Source organism: Balearica regulorum, chromosome 26, assembly GCF_011004875.1.
Source record: "Balearica regulorum gibbericeps isolate bBalReg1 chromosome 26, bBalReg1.pri, whole genome shotgun sequence".
Taxonomy (NCBI): Eukaryota; Metazoa; Chordata; class Aves; order Gruiformes; family Gruidae; genus Balearica; species Balearica regulorum.
This window is the reverse complement of record NC_046209.1, coordinates 171,124-192,638: the sequence shown is the minus strand read 5'-3', so window position 1 is coordinate 192,638 and position 21,515 is coordinate 171,124. Positions and strand designations below refer to the sequence as shown.

The following is a 21,515-nucleotide window of genomic DNA, read 5'->3' as shown; positions in this document are numbered from 1 at the left end:
AGGCCTCTCCAGCGCTGCCGGCCACGGGAGGGCAGGGGGCTCTCCGGAACAACCCCCCCCCAGCTACACTTCATGTTCCAGTCGTTGCCATTGCCTGGGAGGAAGCCCAGGCTGGCGAAGCCGCAGCTGAGGCCACGGTGGCTCCGTCTGCTGCCACTCCGTACACTGAGCCCCTGGCACCGTGGGCACGGCTGCCAGTGCCATTTCAGGGGATGTGGGGCTGGGGGGATGTGTGTGTCTGTCAGTCAGTGCGCGCCCCAGGGCTGAGTTTCCGTCAGTCTGCAGCAAGACCAGTTCCCGACCCACCACTAGACCAGCCGCTCTTTCGTTCTTTTTTTTATTAGTAAGGACTTGAAAACACAGTTAAATACATTTCTTTACTGATAATTTACAGCTGTTTCTGCAGCAGAAAATGGGTGCCATTAAATCAGTAGCAGTAGTTCAGGAGCAGCACTAGCTCTCTTGGCCTCAGCGTGGCTCCAGCCCTGACCCACGGACTGACAGGGCGGAGGATGCTTGGACCAGCCCCTGGCCCCTGCCCCGCTTGGGGGGGACATACCTGGCCCCCATACGTGCATCAATCCTTCACCTCTGTGATGCACTGGGGCGGGGAATGGGGCTGGTGCCCTGGCCTTCATTTGGTGGTTGAAAGGAGAGGAGGAGGAGGAGGAGGAGGGAGAGCAGGGCTGTGGGAGGGCTGGCCCAGCACGGGATGCCTCCATCAGCCCCAGTGCCTTCGGACAAGGGCTGCCTCCTTCCCTGATGGACGAGGGATGAGGACGCCGGAGCCTCAGTACACCACCTCGTACACTGTGGCCTTCTTGTCTCCAGAGCCCGTAACGATGAATTTGTCATTGATGGAGATGTCACAGCTCAGCACGGACGAGGACTCTTTAGACTGGATGCAAGAGACAGGCAGTGAAGGCAGCGCTCGCAGTTGAAGCCACCCTTACCCCCGCCCCCGGCAAGTGCCTCCCCTGCACCTGGAAGATGCTGGCTCCGTAGGGCGTCCGCCAGGCGTTCAGCAGGTTGTCCTTCCCCGTGCTCACGAACCACTTCCCTGGGGAAGGAGACAAAGTGGGTCAGTGTTTGGGATGCCGCTCAGGGGGTCTGAGCATGGGGGGGGGATGGGGACCGGAACCCAAAGGACCCATCTGGGGCTGTATGCAGCCACCCCTGCTCCAAAGTCAACACAGCCCAAGCAAAAACCACGGCTCTTGCCTACCGCAGGAGGCGAATTTGAGGGAGAGGACGCAGCTCTCGTGGAGGTGCAGCTGGTACTTCTCAGGTTTAGTGACGTGCAGGATCTCCACGTTGCTGCTCTCCATGCCCACTGCCAGCCACTCTCCTGTCGGGCAGTACCCCAGGGAGAAGATCTGGGGGGGGTGAAGAGAGACAGGGTCAGGCAGTGGCACGGCAGGTCCCGGCCACCAGCCCCGTGCTGCTCCCGGCCAGCCCAGCCCCTACCTGGGAGCTGAAGTCGTGCTGCTGCAGCTGACGCCCTTCCCGCAGGTCCCAGCACCGCACCGTGTTGTCCAGCCCCCCCGTCCACAGCTTGGTGCCGTAGTTAGAGATGTCGATGCAGCTGGCACCATCCGTGTGGCCTTGAAACTGCCTGGGAGAGAGGGGAAGGGAGAGGGCGAGGGCACGGCCGTCAGGGCTGCCACCTCCCTAAGAGCCAGCGTCCCCCTCCACGTTCCTGCCCTGTTCCTGCTCACCTCACCATGGTCTGGTTCTGCAGGTCCCACACCACGATGTTGCCGTCGCTGCAGCAGGAGAAGCAGACTTTGGCGTCGGGGCTGATGGCCAGGGCATAGCAGGCGGGGGCAGAGGAGGTGAGCTCAGCCTTGATGCGGGGCGTGGGGGCTGCCAGGTCCCAGATGGAGAGGGTGCTGGCCTCCCCCCCCACGATGAGGCTCCGGCCGTCAGGGAGCAGCTTGCAGGAGCGGATGTAGTTGTCGCGGTTCTGAATTGGGATTACAGGGAATGGGACAAGGGAAGGAGCTGATCAGTGCATGGGGGGTGGGGGGTGGTGGTGGTGCGGGAGACAGATCTTCTTTTCTCATCGCAGACATGAAAGGACCTTCTGTCCCCCTACACTATAACACGGACACATTCCCCTTCCCAGCCCCCACAAAATGCCTTTCTGTTCCTCCTCCTTACCAAGCAGTCCAGCTGAGCCACGGCCGTCTTGGTGCCGGGCTGCCCCACGTCCCACACCTTCACGCAGCCCTTGCCCCCGGTGTAGACGTGCTGCGTGGAGTTGCTGATGGTGACGGCGCAGACCACCTCGCCGTGGGTCAGGGTGTGGAGCTGCCGTGCGTGGCGGGGGATGCCGGAGCCGATGAGGGCATCGGGTGGGAAAGGCACCGGCTGCATCTGCCCGTCGGCGCTGACGTGGAAGGAGTAGGCGCTGGAAGGGAGCAGAAGCGAGACTGAACAATGTCTGCGTGATGCCCGAGTGCGGGAGCTGACCTCTCCCGTTAGCCACACCTGAACCAGGTGGAAGGTGTCCGGTGCACTCTGGCTAATGAGGGATATAATTAACCAGCTCCTTGTTACCACCAGCTGCCCAGAAAAGAAACGACGGTGTTGGACTCAGAAGTGGAGAGAAACTCCAGCCAGGCCCTGCCTGCACCTGCTGGGTGTAGAAATGAGCCACGGGGAAGGAGACCCCCCCCCCACCATCCCCACCCTGTGCTGCCCAGCTCGGCCCCTCACTGCCCACCCTCCCTGCAGCCCCCGCGTGCGGCCACACTTACGGTTTCCCTCCGGGGATGGTAGGGAGTGAAGATGAGATGGTGGAAGCCCTCAGGTGAGGGTGTGACTCAAAAGCGACCTGCACAAAGCAAAGGGCACACGATGAGCCAAGTGCCAAAGCCCCAGGAGGGGACATGACGGCTGGGTTCGTGCCTTTCCCCGCACGCCATGGGATGGGGCCAGCCCAGCTCTGCACAAGGTCCCTGCTTGCTGCTTCCTCCACATGCAAGTGCCAAAGGCCAAAGCGGGCTCCCAAAGACCTAGCTACGCACCAGCGGGACCAGCGGGGGCTTCTCCGACAGCTCCGCAGCCTCCACTGGCCCCACAACCCAGATGCCTCCATAAGGGAGCCCTTCCTACGGCTGCACCCCGCGGCCGGAGCTCACTGCAGCAGTGCAGATACCGCGTGTGAGGGACAGCGCACGCCCAGGACAGCAGGGGACAGGTGACAGAGCCAACACACGCCAGCGGATTAGGCCCGTCCCTCGGTGACTTACCATCGGGGACCGGCCGTACATCACAGCGCTGCTGACCTGCGGCGAGAGGTGGATGCCCACGTACATGCTGGGGGCGGGGAGCTCCCCGTTGAGGGTGGCGTGAGGCACCATCCCAAAGGAGGATGCGTACGGACTGGACCTGCTCAGCGGGCTGCGGAGAGCTGCACGAGGAGAGACCCGCTCATTGGCCCTGGCCGACGGGTGTGAGCGAGCATCACCCGAGGGAAAAGGGCATCTGGCAGAAGCCGGGCAGCAAGAGGCAGCGTCACCTCCGCACCAGGCCCAGCCAAGCCTGGCACGAGCCAGCGGATCAGGAGGAGCGCAGGCGGGTTATGGATTGGGAGCAAAGAACAAAGGAAAGGGGCAGCTCGTGAGTCCCATCGGTCAGGGACCTGTGATGCAGATCCAGCGCGGGAGATCAAATGGCTCCATCCCTCCAAAGGATGCACCACAAACCAGCCGCTCGCCCACGGCAACCCTCATCTCTGCTGCCAACACCTTCTCAGCCTTGGCCGGGCCAAATTACTTTGCAGTTGATGGCTAAGTGGCTCTACCTCCAGGGTTTTGATGGTTTATTGAAATCGATTCCAATTCAATTTTTGCTAGACTGCTGTAATTTTCTAGCCAGACAAGGGTTTAATGTCTCCAGTCCTGGCTCTATTTCTCCCTTGGGCTAGCTGTCCTCCTCCCACCACCTTCTGGTCCCTTTGGCCACACAGTGGCCAAGCTGTTCCAGAGACCTCTTCCCAAGGCATCCCTGAATGTCTTCAAGGAAACTGAGGCAGGAAAAGGGGCCATGACCAGTTCACCATCAGTCACCACAGAGGCCACCACCGAGCACTCAGCCCCTCTCCCCCGTGCTTTCAGAAGAAGGTGGCAGCCGTTGAGAGGGGCTCAGCTGGATCTCACGCAGGGTCTCTGCAGCACCCGGGGCACGCAGACCCTCAGTTGCGCAGGGAGACCAGCCCCATCCTGGCCTCCTGCGTCCCCATGTGCTGGTGGTGGCACTCGGTCACCCCCTCCTACCCTTGCAGCCGAGCCCTGAGGCATGTGGCTTCACACAGCAACAGCAAAATACCAACTTGTCAGAGAAAAAAACAACGATCTCCAGACAAACCCCCAAACCCATAGCGAAGAGCTCTGCGCTTCGACACAGCACCTCCAGCAGGGCTGAGCCCGCCAGGAAAGCGTCGCCAGTCGGGTACGCCGTAATTGCACACAGGTGGACACGTTGGCGTTGGCCGTGGTTGACATGTTCGCTTACGCGGAGCAAAAGGGCCCCTCAGCTCTGCTGATGGGAGAGCGCATCCTGCCTCCCCTCACCCCAGCCCCACGGCACCGTCCGCCCCCACCCGCTGTCCCCGGACACTCACTGATGGTGTCGGTGGCGGGTGCCTTGGTGGGGGGCTGCCGGAGCAGGGCGGCTGAGCTGGGCCCGGGGCCGGGCGTGAGTGAGTCGCGGGGCGGCGAGGAAGCGGAAGATTTGGAGGTGGGAGCGCTGGCTGGAGGGTCGGTCTGCATGGCAGAGGGAAGAGCAGCCTCAGCGGCGGGACCGCTGTCCCAGAGAGCGATCCCCAGCACCACACGCCTGCCAACAGCCTCGAACCCCCGGGAGGGGAGGGGGGCACCATGAGACACCGCTCCCAGACAGAGCTGGAGGGGGACTCGGCCATCCTGGGCCTGATCCCCTCTCCTTTCCTCTTTTGCCCCTTGCATCCTTCCCACAGCTTGGAAGGAACCCCACGTCCCTGCTCCCCTCCTCGGGTGCAAATGCCCAATGCAAGCCCTGGGTCACCCCAAACTGCCACAATCCTGCACCCCTGCAACACCCTGCTGCTGGCACGAGGCCCTGCAGGGCCGTTACACAGAGATTTGCTGCTCCCTCATGCGAAATCCCTCCTGCGTGGGGGACACCCCCATCCCCAGCCGGCGCAGAGCAGGACCAGGAGGATGCCTGGGATGAACCGACCTCTCCAACCCCCACAGCTATTTCATTCCTTTCTTTTTTCTTGCCTCTCCTATTTCTTCCTCTTTTTCTGCCTGGGGATTTTGTCGACACCAGCAAAGGGAAAAAAAAAAAAAAAAATTAATAACAGAGAAAAGCTACGTGCTGCGCTGGCAGATTGCTCAGGGCGCTTTGTCTGCTCTAATCCGATTGTGCCGGGGAGCCGCCGCTCGCTGCTCCCCGCGGCCCCCAGCCAGCTCCTGACCCTGGGATGGCAGGGATGCATCACTTCGGTCCCTGCGGTGGCTGGAAGGGCTGAGGAGTGGCAGAAATGTCCCTCCCCCTTCCCGCACACTGATGTTTCAATCTGAGCATTAGGCTGGTGCTTGGCAAGGAGGAAAGGGGGGGAAAAAAAAAAAAAAAAAAAAAAAAAGAAAAATCGATTCCTGAGAGCAGCTCTGGGGAATCCTGCAGGCAGCCAGATGGAAAATACCTGCAGAGCCAGGCTTTTGCCTAGCAGATCGTTAGCCTTCCTTCGAGGGCACGGACCTTTGCTCCCAGTGCCGGGGAGTCCGGTACCAAGCACTCAGCACCGGCATCTCCTCGCCTGCCTTTGGGCTGCGGCAGAGGGACCGCAGAGAAAATTCAGGGCCACGTCCCCAGCCCCGCTGCCCACCTGCGGCCCGGGCTGCCCACGCGCCTCCCTACCAGGCTCTGGTCCTTCAGCTTCAGGGGCGTCGTGCTCCGGCTAGAGGTGATGGAGGCAGGGCTCTCGGGCATCTCCCGGCGGGCTGGCGGGAGCCGGCTGCTGGGTGTGCGGCCGGGGCTGCTGGGCTCTGAGGGGGGGTCCTGGGGGAAGAAGAAGTCTCTGGGGAGTGGGAACCCCGGTCCCTCTGCGCAGGAGGGCAGGCACAAGAGACGCCCTGGAGAGCCACCCCAGAGCCCAGCAGGGACCATCGAGCCCCCATCCGCTCCCCCCCCCCGCCTGCCGGGCGAGCTGTTCATCCGGCTTGTTGTCCCACGTCTGCCTGAGAGGCGTTAACAAGGAGCATCCGCTCAGAGGCCTCAGCTCTGCTCCATGGTCCCCTGGATAAGAAACCTCCTTGATTTTTTTCTCTTTGAACAAAACGAGAGGTGACAGCAGATTCAGAGGATGCTGGTGGCCATGGATGGCTTCACAAGGAGGGATGGTGACCAGCACACCCAAGGAACTGAGAAAGAGCGCCTCGACAACATTTCAGAGCCAAGGCCACCCATCAGCTCTTGCACTCCTACAACCATTCAATTAGGGCTGTGATTTTTATCACCATAATTACACCGATGAGCTGGTTTTATAAGTGTCATTTTCTGCAGAAATCCCTGCTGATGTTCCTTCCAGGGCTTATATTTTCTTGGGAAGTGGCAGGAGGAAATAAAAAAAACCCAACCAACCCAAACCACATATGTTGTCCCTCCCTCAAGTCTTCCAGGGGAGGAAAAGGGATGTCCCCAAAAACATCATCTCTGCCAAGAATAGCCGGGGCCGAGATAAAGTACGGTTCTATCTGCCGTGGTGGTCAGGGAAGGTTGTACCGGGAGTTTCTGGCAGTTTGTTTGCAAGAGACTGAAATTCAGCGTACCCCCTGCACCGAGACATGGACACGGGCTCAGCGTGCTAAAGTCAAGGCTGCTCTGAGGCCAGGCACCGTACGCGAGTGCCCGGCCGGAGGGGCTGGTGGGGCCGGGGGCTTGCCGCGAGCTCTCCTCCAAAGGCAGCACGGCACGCCTGCCTGCTCCTGCCACCTCCGCGTGCGTGAGCTGCCGGCAGCGAGCCCAACTCCCTGGGGCTCTCATCACAGCTTATCGGCCTCCCCATATGGGATGCCGCAGGAGAGGGGCTGAAGCAGCGTTGTGAAGCGGAGCCAAGCCTGTGGCTGGCAAAGCTGAGCCCGGGCTGGCACAACCTTCAACCCGGAGCACTGCGAGTCGGAATCAGCCTTGGCTGGCGCAGAGCGGGGCTGGCACACGTCCCGGCTGGCTGCTCCTGCCCAGCAGCAGTGACCCAAAGCCTAACAAAGCCCAAAGCTCGGGAACCAGAGTCCTACACCCGCTGATTACAGCTTGAGCTGAATATCCTGCGAGGCTTCAGCACGCCCTTAAGGGCATGGGCTTACCTCATCCACCACGAGGTTGCAGTCGCTCTTGTCCCCATCACTATCCTGCAAGGGAAGAGGAACCCAGAAAGGCTCAGTCAGGAGCGGGAGAGGCTGGACCAAGCTCTGGGCTCTGCCCCACAGGACCCCGGCCAGAAGAGAGATCCCATTTTCCCCTGCACATCACTTCTCCCGGAACCACACCTCCCTGCTCAGGGCAGGCACAGAGCTCCCCAGTCATCTCCGGGGCCCAGGCCATCTCCTGTGGCCACACTCTTTGGTGCACTCACATAATGCCCAGGCAGATCCTTCTCCTCCCGCTTCCGCTTCAGCCCCGTGCCTCCCGTCCGCTCCTCGTCCTGCAGGCTCTCAGGAGGGGAAGCAGAAACGCTCTGAGACAGAGACGGGGAGAGGAAGGCGTGTGAGCCGGTGGGAGAGCAGACGGCTCGCAAAGCCCTGCCAGCCACGTTTCCTCTCTGGAAGAGACCTCCCAGCGCCGCCGGCTGCACCCAGCCCGTGTCCAGCATCCAGCCAGCTATCTGTGCAACCGCTGCCACTGCCGGCTCGGGGGGCAGGGGTCCCCTTCCCCCACCGAGTAGGTGTCAGGGCTAAAGGGGGAGGCACTACTCCCCCACCCTGCGCAGATAACTGTGGCATCCCCTTACTGGCATCCTGTGCACCCTTGGCCAAGAGTCCTCTAAGATCCAAATGTACCTGGGGGCAGAGATGGGGTTTAGTCTGGTGCTTTAAGCAAGGCTGGGAAAACGTTTCCAGACCTCTGGGTTCTAGTCCAACTTCATCCATTCAGCCCTAACGGGGCAGAGAGAAGGGAAGCAGGATGGGGACCGTCCCTGGGGGTTGGCTGCTCACAGTCTCCTAGCGTGCGCAGAAGGCAGCTGTACTTTTAGGGCGCTCAGAGACTCACCCATACGCAGCCCCAACACACTACCACCTCCCTTTCCCAGCCTGCTCCCAGAACGACTCGGAGGAGAGCTGCCATCACCCTTCCCCTGCCCTCTGCCCCAGCCCCTCCCCATCAGCCCATTGCTGCCTCCACCCTGGCAAAGCATCTCTCTGGCTGGCGGGCAGGAGGACGAGGGAGAGGACAAAGCTCTGCCCAAAAACCCCAAAGCCACAGGCTCCCCTTCCTTGCCAGAGCAGAGGGGTGGGCAACGGAGCAGGGGGACAACAGCCCCAGCCGGAGGATGAGCCCCGCTGTGAACCTCTCTGGGTATGAGCATCTGGGTGGGACAGGGGAGGACAAGGAGTCGCAGTCGAGTCCTGCATGAAGCCAGGAGCTGAGCGAGGCAGCATCCCCAGCGCGGCTGGAAAGCAGATCCGCCCCTTTGGGAGATAACGAGGCACGGCAGAGTGGAAAATCCCCATCGGAGACATGTTTACTTCACCTTAACCCTGCCGCTGCAGGAGCCAGCAGGCTGGGAAGCAGGATGGGACCGAGCAGGATGAACGTCCCTTCCCCGAGATGCTGCCAGCAGCTGCAGGGGCGTCTCCAATCCCCTCCCGTCCCCCACGTTCGCTGCTCGGAGGATGATAACGCAATCAAGTGGTGCCTGCCCACCCGCACCCCCCTGGCTAAACCAGAGGAACACCAGGCTGACAGCGGTTACCAGAGAGGCTGTCCTTCCTCCCAGGGCAGCCAGGGTGCTTGGCCTGGGGCAGTTCCTGGGGCACGGCTCCCCAACCTTCCCAGGACCGCAGAGCTGTTCGTGCAGGGGGTCGGGAAGAAAATGCCCCATCCCAGGGCTCCCACGCTGTCGATTGTTTCCAGTATAGTAGGATTAAGAGCCTCAACACATAAAACCACGGAGCAGAAAGGATGCTCCCTGTCCCCTGGGTGATCTCTGGAGGAGGTACCCGGGTGTATACGGGATCACAGGGGTGATCCATCCTACACATCACCCGACCATCTCTCCCTCCTCCTCTCCCACCTGACTGCAAGCCTCTGAAGATCAATGCCAATTGCTCCCAAACAGAGGGGCTCGTTAACTCTTCCTTCCCCTGCCTGTACCAGGACCTGGAGCTCCAGCTTACTGCAGCCACAGGGCCCGGGAAGGGGGTCACCGACTCACGACAGGCTGGAGGGTATCTTAAAAGGGAGGGTGCAGCCAAGGGTTGCAGAGGGGCTGGCAGCACCGGGCTTAAGTAAGGAGACCTGTTCAGCCTGTTTCCTAAATTCCTTGAAAACAACAGAGCTGGTTATTTCGGGAGCAGCCCTTGACCTTTAGATCTTTGCATCAACAAAGACTCTGAATCAAGGTGGTCCAGAACCTTCAGCTACAAAACCCTGATGCAAACACAGCCCAGCCGAGCCAGCAAAGCGAAGGAATGGGGACTTACAATAAGTAGAGTCCCTCTGTCTTATAGTCTCCGCTCAGATGGTCTGGACTCCCCTACATCCCTATGCAAACACATTTGCCACTCAGTAGCTCTCACCCTCCACGCAGCTCTGTTCCACCGTAGGTATGGCTGCGTTTCAGCCCGTCACGGCTGCGTTTCAGCCCTGCCTGCACCGTGCGTGTGCCAGGGGAGTGGATGCCAGCTCAGGTGCAGAAGCAGGTCTGGAGCCTGTGCATTCACAGCCCTCGGGCTCCAGCTGGGTTTGCACGTACAAGTGCCGTTCACCAGAGGGACCGGGCTGCCGCGGGAGCCAGGGCAGAAGTGCTGGGCCCTGCTCAGGGGCGACAGCAGAAGGGCTGGACACTTTGCCCTGGATAAACAAGGAGGGGAACACACAGCTGGATGTGGGTCAGGGCCCCCTTCATCAGGCTGGCCTGGAAGGAGGCTGATTCTGGTCCTTGGGGAAACCAGCTCCACTGAGAAATAGGAATGGCCCCCAAATTCCTCAAATCCAGAGACTTGGCCCCACCTTGTGAGGATCCCTGCGCTGCCTGTGGGAGAGGGCAGAGTTGCCCCAAGCTCCCACCCACCCCCGATGTCGTGGTATGCCCTTACCTTCTTGCCATGCTGAGCCTTTGCAAACTCAGTACCCAGGGGAAGGTCAGTCCCGGGAGCCAGTCACCCTAGTCACTTTGTGTGCAAACACAGACATGGTGGCAGGGGGAGATGTCTCCTGCCCTTATCCACCAAGCTGGGGAAGGAGGCGGAGGAAGGGAGCTCACGCATCACGAGGAATTGGTGGGAGACCTGGAGCCTACAGCAGAAGGGGAGCAGGGTGCCTGAGCCGTGGTGTACAAGGGAACAACACGGAGCTGCTCTGCCCATAGAGCTTCCTCCCCTCCCCAAGGAGCCCCACAACCCCAACCCGGCCCCACATGCGAACGAAACCCCATCCCTGCCCGCCGCCTTCCCTTGTGCTGGGCTGTGCCTCACAGGCTGCCATCAGACAGAGGACAGCTCGGCTACCTCTGTGCTGTTTGCTTTGAAAAGGTCAGGAAACAAAACATTCCTGGAAATCCTACTGCGGGCACTTGCCAAGGGAACCGGCCGCAGCGCCTGCAGAACACACGGCCCCTGCGCCTGCCCGCGCTGCCAGCCCCAGCTCCGAGCACTGGGTTGCCCCAAAGCCAAGCCCACTGCTGTGCCCGGGTGCCCTCCCCACAGCCCGGCTCCCCCAGCACCCGCAGCCCTTCCCAGGAGCCAGCAGCCAGCTCTGCCTCCCACCTGGACCATGTTCAAAGGGACTCTGGGGGCTGGCAGGCTGCCGGGCAGGGCTCTGTGGAAGGAAAGCCTGTCCACTTGCCCACGCATCGAGGCCAGCTGAGGCCACCAGCCCGGCCAGAGCCAGACGTACCGGCACGACTTACCCGGCTCGGGGTGCGCTCTGGAGCCCAGGCGGCAGCAGGGAGAGCATCCAGGCAAGTCCGTTGGCGAGGCAGAGGGGAGGAGAGGAAGAGGCTGTTAATGCAGAGGCTGTGCCCCAAGTACCCGGGTAGGGAGGAGAGGGAGCACTGCAGGGCAACACGGGAGGAGACAGCGGGACGCAGGCTGAAAAAAAAAAATCACACCCTATTTCCCACTTTGCCCATCTGCAGCATGGATTCTCAGATGTCTAACAGAAGGTGAGCGCATTGGTCTTCCTCAGGGAAGCAGGGGGATTCGCTCTATCCACCCACCTACTTTCAACAAATTCACTCCAGCTTTGGAATCTCTTCCCTGGACATCGCGTTGGGTCCAAGGCTGCCAGGAGGGGATGAGCCGGCTGGCCAGCTGAGACCTCCTGAATCACACCCATCCTATTTCCTTAGGAAGCCATGCTAAAAAACCCTCCATGGAAACTCTTCGAGGCTTTTTTTTTTTTTTTTTACACACACAACAAAACACGTCCACCTCCCCGGGCTCAGAGAAGCAGTGCCAGGCATTTGCTACAAACCTAAGCGCGGGGTCACGGGCTGGGGTCTAGCAACCCTCCCTGGTTGATTTTCACTCCTAACAATCACATCAGCATTTGAAGAGAACAAGCTCATCCCGGTCTCTGGATGGCAAAGGGAGGCAGGTGGGTATCAGGAGATAAGGGACACTCCACGTGGGTGGCTGCTCCAAGGCTACGGTCAGCATGAAGCTGGGAAAGGAGAGGGAGAGCAGCCGGGTGCGTGCCATCAGCACTTCAGCCCTGGCTCAGCTTGATCCACACCAGCTCCAGCTAACTACGGCAGAGCACCAGGGATTAACCCAAGCCATATGTAGCATTTCACTTTTTTGGGGTTTTTTTGTTTTTTTTTAAAAAAAGGAATGCTTCTGGGTATCTTTGTACCCTCTGCCACAGCTGGATGCCCCTGCCAAGGAGCAGCTCAGGGCTTTGCGCGGCCGGAGCTGCTGCTGGAAGCACAGGCAGCGCAAGCTGCCCGGCTCTCTAAGGGTTAAGGCAGGCACAGCACAGCCTGCTTTTATCCTCTTTCTGGAGTTTGTTTTTTTCCTTCGGGGGGAAGGCCATCCTTAAAGAAACACTGACAGAATTAAAACTGCAGACACCTGCGTACAGGGGCACAAAGCACACACGGACAGTTTCCTGCTGCTATTTTCACCACCTTGAGATCTTACAAACAAAACCGGCTCATTAGAAAAATGCAACAAACCCCTCCGCTGCCCAGTTTGGGTCCTGTCCCAGCAGCAATTCCAGGCCCTGAATCAGGGACACTGGGAGCAGGCAGCACCATCCCCAGAGCACTCTGCAGAGGAGCATCACTATGGCTGCTAAATTTTACTGCCCGTTTCTATTCTACGGAGCTGCCCGGAGCTCTCTGTTCGTGCCTCAGTCTTTCTGTCAGCAAAAACACCCGATGTCTGCACTCTGCAGAAGGTGACTCGAGCTCAGAGAGGCTTCTCCTTCGTGCGGCGCTTCAATAGCAACAAGCCACCAGCAAAGCTGGGTGGTGTTATTCATTTGGCCCAGGCCCGCCAGTAGCATTCACAGCACTGATTTAACGATGATTAAATATTGATGATGTTTGTAAAGCACTTTGTGATCCTGATAGGAGGAGGCACCCATAAGGATGAGGAATTACTGCTGTTTACAAGGCACCACACACGCAATAAGGCTCTGCTTTCTAAATTCCTTGCCACAGACCTGTGGCTCCCACAATTACTACCAGGGGCTTGCAACTCTTATTTTCCCTTCAAGTCTCAGCCTTGGGCATCAGATCTTGACCTGGTGTAAACCTTAGTGTAAATAGAGGGTTTCTCTGTGGCGGTGATCTCACACCCTCCCGGCTGCCTCGTGGACGGGGGAGGGGGGGAACCTCACACACTGGAAACACCCAGTGGAGCAGGAAGACCCATGTGTGCACACGCGTGTGCCCAGAGCCCTACTGTCCAGCGTCTGGGGTACACGCGCAGCCGCCCCCCCAACACGGCTGCACGCCATCGCTGCACGGCAGCTGTTCCCCTGGTCAGAACTAGAGCCAGCCTCCCAGGGCTGCAGATGTTTAATTAGCTGGATCTGACATTTGCAGCGCTTGCTGCTCCCCCCCCGGCCCCAGGGAACAGCTTCCAGGCATTGAGGAGCCCTGGGAAACAGGCAGAGCAGGCAGCAGGATCCCTCCCAGTGCTGCCAGCGCACCTCCGGGACATCTGCCCAGCACTGACTCAGCCAGCCTTCGAAGGGTTAATCCAGCTGCGCTTCTTCCCCTTACCTCTGTTCTCCCCATCCTGGGCCACTCTGTCCTCCTTGGCAGCCAGCTGAGACTGTGCCATCAATGCCCCCGAGAGGGCCAGGAGCCCCGAGGTGCCGCTGACCCCGCTCAGGCTAGAAGGCTGCATGCTGGAGGGGTGGGGTGTCAGCGGGATGGGGGATGCGTGGTGGGAGAGGTGCTGAAGCTGCTGCTGCTGAAAGAGAAAGAGCAAATGGTCCTCGATCCGGGAGGAGACAGCCGCAGCCATGCCCGGCACCCCTCAGCTTCCCGCATGAACTGCGATGCAAAGCGCAATGGGATGAGGCGCGACGTGAGGACAAGGAGGGTAGCGGAGCTGTTGAGGCTGCACAGCCCGGGTCATGTCGCCTCCCCCTTCCACCCAGGGCACCTCGAGTACCTCCCTGTCGCGGGCGTGATCCCGACATGTGGCAGATGAGCCCAAACCATGGCTCTGCCTTGCTCTGCTCAGGGCAGAAGGAGCCAGGGAGGATCCTAGAGGCCATCCATCACCTTCGGGACACAGCGGCAAACTGTCTCACTGCAGGGAACCAGCCCTGGGCTTATCAAAGTAGTAAAGACCCTGGCTCGGCCCATCTCTGTATCGCACGGTCTGAACCCCTGACCGGGAAAGAGCCTTTGCCCGCAGCGGGACTCACCCCGACGATGCTGTTCAGTTCCCCCATGGTCACCTGCTTGGCCCGCTCCACAGCCTGCAGGACCTGCTGCTGATGCTGGGAAGGAAGAGAACGGGAGGTCACACCGTGCTGCCGGCCGGAGGGACCGCGCAGCTCAGCATCGCCCCAGCCGCCTGGGGCTGCGCAGCCCCTTCTCCTGTCCCTCCAGCCCACATACAGAGGTTTCCCCCCACCAAACCTCCCGTTGTTCAGGCTGGACTCAGGTTTGCCCCTTCCCGAGGGCACTGAGCAGCCCGGTGCACATCCCCTGCCTCCCCTCCCTTACCTCCTGCGTCAGAAAGGGTATAATCTGGGCGCAGATGGCACTCAGTCTCTTGACAATCTCTGCCTGAAAGAGAGAGCAGGTATCAGCACGGACAGGACTCTGAGCCCTGTCCCATCCCCTCCGGCGGAGGGGAGGGCAGCCAAGCACCCTGCAGACGCACGCACGCAGCCTCTGCGGAGGAGTTAGACTCTCCCCACCCGCTGAGGGTAAATCCTCCTGCTGCCTCTCCGTCCCTGCTGGGATTTCCCAAGCTGTTGCCAAGGGAGGACTCTGCCCAGGGCTGTGGGACCCTCCCAGGCTGTCAGGTCCCCCCAGGCACATGGGAGGGAACCCGACTCCTAAAGCCCTCCGTGGATCCAGGCCAAGCCGAGTTCCGAGCTGTCAGTCCTTTCGCAGCCCAGCTGGCTTTGCTCAACCCAAACCCATCTTGGCTTTGTGGGCTGCCGCTCTCGCAGCCAGCGGGCAGGCTGGCAGGGAAGGAGGAGAGCCGAGCCACAAGCACTGGCAGCGGGCCATCGGCATGCTGCTTCTCCCTCCCCGAACATCGGACTCAAAGCCAAGGGGAGAGCAAGGGGAACGCAAAATTCACACAAACAAATTCAGCCCTCTGCATCGCTCCAGCAGAGCCCTGCAAGGCACCAACAACGGTGGTACCTGCTCTGCCCTCCCCGCCCTGGCCCCCGCTCCCACCCCTGCCCAAGCCCCGGGGCCAGCCGGCAGCTCTCCCTGCTCCTTCCAGAGCGGCAGCGGGTGCAGAGCACCCCCGTACCTGGTCCCCTGCGAGTGGTAACAAGGCAACGCAGAGGACCTGGCGTGTCCTCTTCTCAGTCCGTGGCTATAGACAGACCCACAGCCCGGTTGCGTCCCCACCGGGGTAAGTGGCATTTCCCAAAGGAATGGGCTTTGGCTTCTAGCCCAGCCTCTCCAAAAGAAAACCCGTGCCTCCCAGGGAAAACTTGATCCCCCCCCACCCCACCCGCTGCAAATCCACCCTGGCACTGGTGGAGGGATTGGCTGCTCTGAAGTGTTTTTTCATCTCGGGTTTCTGACAATCCCCAACAGCATTGCAGAGAGGTCAACCCATGCACAAAGTCGGCAAAGAACAAAGGGAACATTTACCTGCTGTGCTCAAAGGCTGCCTGCGCCCTGGGGAACACGCCTGCGCCCACCAGCACACCGGTCACCCGCAGATCCCGGCTGCTGCGTCAGCCACCGTTCCGACACCCACGTGGGACCCCGGGAGCCAGAGACACCCCCCCACCACCTTATCTGGACCTCCCCTGGCCACGCAGAGCCAGGAGCTGGACCCGGGTGGGCCAGGGCTCCCCGTCCCCAACGCCCTGGCCATCCCCTCTGTCACCCTGCATGGCTCAGGCCACCCCTGGGTGCCAGTCCCACCCCTGGGTGCCAGTCCCACCCCTGGGTGCCAGTCCCCCCCGCTGGAGTTCAGAGCACGTGGGGATGGCAGGAACGTGCTCACAGGCTCTTCAACTCTCCCTGCTAACAAAAGGAGCAAAGTCGGAGGGGCTGAGCCAGCTGGAGGAATATGGCAGTTGACTTGCCACTTTGTCAGGCATTGGTCCAAACTAATTTCCCTGGCAGAGAGCCCGTGATGACTAGATTGATAAATCTGAAGAGGGAAAGCAAATTAACGCTGGAACAAAAGGGGAACCAGGGAAGGGTGAAAACACTCCTCTGGCTTCAGGAAAGGAAAAGGGGATTAAAAAAAAAAAAGAAAAGAAAGACAATCCATTTGCCTCTGGGCTCCAGCTCCTGCTGTTTCCTCCACTCTCCCTCCCGCTCTGAGGCCCCAGGGAACCGCTGCGGGGAGGTACGTGCGCGAGGCTCACGGCCAGGCTCTGAGAGGTGCTTTGGGATGGCAGGGAGGATGCCCTGTCCCGAGGCACCTCAGTACCGCTTGTCCCGATAACTGCTGAACCCCTTCGCAAGCCAGTCCCTCGCACAGAGCCACGCTACATCTCCCACGCCATTTCAGCTACAAGGGGACGAGGGAGATCGTTTTTCCAACAAAATCTCCATCCTCAGCCTCTTCCCTGCCATCCCCTGCTGCTGGCCCGGCCCCCACCTCACTTACCTGCTTGTGCATTTCAATGTTCAGCCCGTAGGACATCTCATAGTACTGAGAGCAAAATCACAACACAGCCTGGTTAGGAGCTGCCCAGAGCAACTGGCTCACCCCTGCTCCCCGCAGCCGAGCCCCACCGCTGCTGCTGGGGGTCCCTGCTCCCCCCCCCAGCCCATGAGAAACAGCTGTCCAGCACCCCATGGGCCCGAGACCCGTGCCAAGGTAGGGAGCAGCCACAGAGCAGACTCTTTAACACCTGTGATGATTACACTGCAGTTTCTGCAATAGTTTAAGCCAGAGTAAGCCAGCCTCATCGCCCCCCCCACCCCATCCCCTCCTGTCCTGGTCTGTCCCTTCCCACTCCTAACCCAGACGCGCTCCCTGATGCGGCTGCCCACCTAGTCACACAGGTGGCCATGCCTGAGCAAAAGCCAAGATGACATCGGTGACACCTTTCACCGGTCCCTAGTGACTCCGGCAGCGGTGACAGCAGCGGATTCTGTCCCCTCGCCCCTGAGAACGGGGAGAAGAGGCGACCAGAGGATCTGTATTCCTCCAGCAAAGCCCATTTCAAAGGCGGCAGCCCACCTCTGGGAATCCCTGAGCCTCCGGGATAGGGGAAGGGATCCCAGCTGGTGGGTGACAGGAACGTGCCCTGCGATGCCAATAAAGGCTAGTGCACCCCTGGCCTCACGGACGGGGCTGTCGTCACCCAGGGGATGGGGGTTGCCCAAGTTTAGGTCCATTTGCCTTTCGGATGACATAATTTGAGTTCCCCCTTTCCCTAGAGGGCCCGCGGTGTCAGATACTGAAGGAGAAGGAATGCTGCTCCAGCCCTGCGATTCCCACCCTCTTCCAGGGCGTCCTTCCAGCAGATACCCTCCCTCCTGCTAGGGCTGCCGCAGAAGGCCTGGCTCTGGCTGGTGCCCGGGGTGGGTTGGTGTCAGGGGCTGTTAATCCTGCAGCTGCAGAGCCTCCTGCCCTGCTCCTTCTAAAGGCACCTTCCCCTTCCACCCCAAACATCGGCCGTAGGGTATAATTTCCAAGACATCCCCCCTTGGGAGAGAGACAGGAGGCAGGGGGGGGGGGGACGGGGGGTGAGAGATGTCTTAAAAGGCCAAACAGAAAAAGGGAAAAAAGAAAATAAAAGAGACAAAACCTATGGCACAATTCCTGGGCTCAAGAAGCATCGAGTGGCAGCAGACATCAGCAGAAGAGCCAGCCGTTGCTAGGAATAATGATTAACTCCTTCCTAACTCATGCACCCCCTCCAGCCTCACCACCCAGGCCAGGCACCCCCCGGCAGGGGTGGCTCGGGGAGGCCGCCGGCTATTTGGGTGAGCGGCTGAGCAGAGCCCCAGAGCCTGGGACCTCACCGGTAGCAGTCAGGGATGCTTTGGGGGAGGCAGGGGGGACAGGGCAGGGGTTGCTCACCATGACGTAATGTCTCTGCATCTCCGTCTTCTCGCTCACCAGCTTCTCACATTCCAGCTTCAGGCTGCAAAGAGGATCCACAGTTTTCATTCACGGACCCGCATCTCCTGCCTCGTCCTCCCAGTTCCCGCTTGCCAGCCCACAAAGCTCAGCAAGCTTGGCACATCTCCTGCCTCCCCACAGTCTCGGGGGGCCGCGGGGGTGTCACACGCCTACCCCTAACTGGTGTTGCCATCCCTGGGGGACCCCGGACCCCTGCGGCCGTGCTGCCCACACAGCCCTGCCCTGCTCCCCCCCCTGCCCCGGTCTGTCGTACCCACCCGGTGCTCCGTTCCCACAGCACCGCTGCCGCCCCCTCCACGTCACCCTACGCCCAGCTCAGCTGGAGGAAATGGACTGTGGGCGCTCTCCCCGCTCAAGACCTGGCACCCCAATTCGTGGCTTCATGCTACCCCTCAGCCTAGATCCCCCTCCTGCTCTTCCCCAAGCGCTCTTTTCACCGGGACCCCATTCTCCACCTTCTCCCACCCCAGTTCCCCCCCCGGTCTGTACCCCAATCTCCCCCCATGCCCGACTCCCCTCTCCCCGGGCCCTCAGTCCCCGATACACCCCTTCTCCAGATGCTCGCCTCTGCCCGCAGCCCTGCCTGACCCCCGGCCACCTCCTGCCCCTTAAGCCACCCTGTCTCCCCACCTCCCACTCTCCACCCCCCCACCCCATAAAACAGGGGTCCCCCCACCCGCACCCGCTTTCCCGACCCTGCCGCCCCGCTCCGCCGCCGCCCACCTGTGGTACTGAGCCTGCAGGAACTGAAATTCCTCCTTGATGCGGTCGCAAATTTCCAGGACCGAAAACTTAAAGGGTTGCCCGGGCTGGAGGGAGGTCTGGGGAGAGACGGCCCTGCTGACGGCTGCGGCTCCGCCGCGCTGCCCTCGCCATGCCCGGCCCGCCGAGCCACCCCGCCCGCCCCGGTACTTACCGGGTGCCGTCCCTGCGGGAACATCCTGAGGGCCCGAGCCCCGGCCCCCCCGCTCCCCGGCCCCTGCTCCCCGCCCGTCTCTCCGCCCCTGGCAGGGGAGCTCCCCCCGCCGGGCTCCGGGGGTCCTCGGGGGTCCCTCGCTTCGACGTCGGCAGCGGGAGGGCGGCGGGGGCGCCGAGCGGCTCAGGCGGGGTGAAGCCGGCTGCCGTCGGGCGGGCGGGCGGGGGGAACGGCCCGCCGGCCGCGGGGGCTCCGCTCGCCCCCCATGGGGGGCCGGGGGTGGGAGCAGGGAGGAGGCGGGAGCGGGCGGGCGAGAAACGCCGGCGGGGTCCCGGTGATCCCCCGGCTGGCGGAGCTGCCGCCCGGCCCCGCCGGCCCCGAGCGCCCCGTCCGCCGGCGCCCGCTTAAGGTGGCGCGTCCCCGCAGGACTCGGGACGGCGGGAGGGAGCGGTTCCGCCCGGGTAGCACCGGAGCTCCCGCCCCGCGGCGGCCCGGGCGAGCGGCAGCACGAGGGGGCGGCGGCCTCGCTGCCCCGACCGCACGCTCCCACGGGGATACCGGAGACCGAAGAGGGGTCCGGGGGGGGGGGGGGGGGAGGGCCCGGCCCTGAAGCCGCTTGCTCCGGGGCCGAACGGAGCCACCCGGGAGGCGTCCGCCGGCACCGCTGCCCCAGCCCTCCGCGCCTGCCGGAGCCCCGCTCGCTTCCCCGGGCCCCTCCCTCGCCCCGGGCCCCCCCCCCCCCCTCCCCCCTTCCGCGCGGCCCCGCTGGCTCGCGCGGCGGCCCCGCAGAGCCCTGCCGCGGGACCGGGCAGAGGCGGGAGCGGAGCCGCGCCGACAGCCCTCGGGGCCGGGAGCAACCCCGTCCGCCGGGAGCGCAGCCACCGCCCCCGGCCCCGTTCCGGGCGGACACGGCACCGGCCGCCGACGGGGCAGCGCGGGGGCACCGAAACGGCAAAAGAAGGCGGCCCGACAGCGCCCGACCGAGACGGGGACCCCAGGGGCTGCGGGGACCTCAGGGGCTGCCGGCCCCCGGTGAGCGGCGGCGCCGGTTCACCGCCGGCCGGGCCGCCACGCTGCGGCTGTGCTCGCCCAGCGCGGGGGGGGGGGGGGAAGTGGGTACGGGGCTGCAGAGAGCGCAACGCCAGGCGGCCCCCCGGGCCCGGCCCCTCGTCTGCCCGGGGCGGCAGGGAGTCACCGGGCGGCGGGAGGGGGCGGGACAGGCCCCGGGAGCGCTCCCGGCCCCCCCCCCCCCCCCCCGCGACCCCGCTCCACCTTAACCAGCCTCACGGCCCGCCGCGGCGGTGGCCGCACCTGCCATTGGCTGCCGCCGCGGGAGCGCCATCCAATCGCCCTGCCCCGTTCCCACATGGGCTCGTGACGCCACATCCCGGGAAAGCCAATGAGAAGCGAGTGGATCGCAAGGCCCCCCCACCAGCGGAGGCGCCGCGGGGCACGCTGGGAGTTGTAGTTCGCTATTCGCCGCGCCGTGGTCGGCGGCGGCCGCCCGGGACTGGCCCGTCCCACCCGCGGCCCGCCGGGGGCTCGGGAAGGCGGGGGGCCCATTCCTCTCGCGTGGGCACGGCTCAGAGCCTTCACCCGGCCGGGGCTCCCGCCGCTGGCGGGCCGGGTGGGCGGACTACACGGCCCACAAGGCCTCGCGGCGGCTACCGGCTGCCACTCAAAGTAACGTGGGGCGGCGGAGGTCGGGGCGGCGCTCAGCGGCCGCGGTTCGCGGGGGAGGGGGGGGGCGCGGCCCGGACCGGCCAGGCCGGAGCCGCCGGGCTCAGTGTCCCAGTGCGGGGGAACGGGGGAACGGGGGAACCCCCGGCGGCGTGGGGAGGGAGGAAGCCCGGAAGCCCCCAACCGGCCCCAGGGCCGGGGCGCTCGGTTCTGCCGCAGAAGGTTCCCGGTGGCTCCCGGAGAGCGGCCGCGGCGGCAGCGGGTGCCGGGTCGGGCTATCCCGGCCGCGGGAGCTCCGCGCTCGCCACCGCTGCGAGCCCACAGCGCGATTCTCGGGCGCGGCCATGCCGTTAAGCCGCGGTCGGCAGAGCCAGGGGCGGTCCCGCCCTGTGCGGCAGCCCCCGCCCGGGGACGGGGGGAGCGGGGAGCGGAGCGCTGGGCTCGGTGCGCCCTGGGCAGAGGGGCCGGCCCAAGGAAAGGGCCGCCCGTGGGCTCTGCCGGCGGGGGGGGGGGGGCAGCGCGGAGCTGGGAGCCGGTCCCGGCCCCGGGGGTCGCCCCAGCCCCTCGCCAACATCGTTACCCCCCGGGTGGGGCTGCGGCCGGGACCCTGCCCCCTTTCCCGCCCCAGCCCCGGCCGGGTCACGGGGGCCGCTCCGGGCACAGGCCCAGGCCCAGGCCCAGCGGGGCGGCTCTCCCGGTCTGCCCCAGCCCCGCCGGCCAAGCACCCCCCTACCCGGGGCCCTTCCCTGTCCCCCTGCGGTCCCTCCTCGTCCCCCCGCAGGCCTCCAGCCGCGGCCTGCCCCGAGGTGACCGCGTGTGGGGGTGGTAAAGGGAGAGCGGGGAACCATCCGGAAATACCGCAGGAACCAGCCGCACCTGGGCACCGCACGGGCAGGCACAAGGCTAAATATTTAATGCTTCACATTTCATCC

The 21,515-nt window shown here is 63.0% G+C and overlaps 1 protein-coding gene across 11 annotated transcripts; it reads right to left on the bottom strand.

The window, feature by feature from the left end:
• Positions 1 to 319: 319 nt before the first annotated feature.
• On the bottom strand, positions 320 to 19,609 carry TLE2 (TLE family member 2, transcriptional corepressor). Of its 11 annotated transcripts, none has more exons than XR_012832542.1 (20): positions 18,904 to 19,581; positions 18,711 to 18,808; positions 17,925 to 17,988; positions 16,500 to 16,544; positions 14,405 to 14,467; positions 14,101 to 14,175; positions 13,445 to 13,637; positions 11,120 to 11,136; positions 7,625 to 7,726; positions 7,356 to 7,400; positions 5,911 to 6,051; positions 4,631 to 4,772; positions 3,258 to 3,418; positions 2,763 to 2,839; positions 2,164 to 2,413; positions 1,719 to 1,966; positions 1,468 to 1,611; positions 1,226 to 1,376; positions 984 to 1,060; positions 320 to 898 (listed from the first exon to the last, which is right to left on the bottom strand). XR_012832542.1 is itself a non-coding variant. In XM_075736300.1 (20 exons), exons 1-20 carry the CDS (start codon positions 18,925 to 18,927, stop codon positions 791 to 793), a joined length of 2,220 nt encoding a protein of 739 aa, XP_075592415.1. In that variant the 5' UTR covers positions 18,928 to 19,580; the 3' UTR covers positions 320 to 790. The 11 variants fall into 11 exon arrangements, 6 of the variants coding, with proteins under 6 accessions (XP_075592415.1, XP_075592413.1, XP_075592414.1 ...); XM_075736300.1 differs by having other exon boundaries at positions 1,724 to 1,966; positions 18,904 to 19,580; XM_075736298.1 differs by having other exon boundaries at positions 1,468 to 1,615; positions 18,904 to 19,578.
• Positions 19,610 to 21,515: the final 1,906 nt, after the last annotated feature.

Bases quoted from the DNA above. Each gene is read 5' to 3' on its own strand.
- TLE2 (XM_075736298.1), bottom strand. From the start codon at position 18,927: ATGTTCCCGCAGGGACGGCACCCG. The intron at 18,809-18,903 runs GTAAGTACCGGG...GTCTCTCCCCAG, and splicing joins TCCCGCAGGGACGGCACCCG to ACCTCCCTCCAGCCCGGGCA. The intron at 1,616-1,718 runs GTGAGCAGGAAC...CCTCTCTCCCAG, and splicing joins CAGAACCAGACCATGGTGAG to GCAGTTTCAAGGCCACACGG.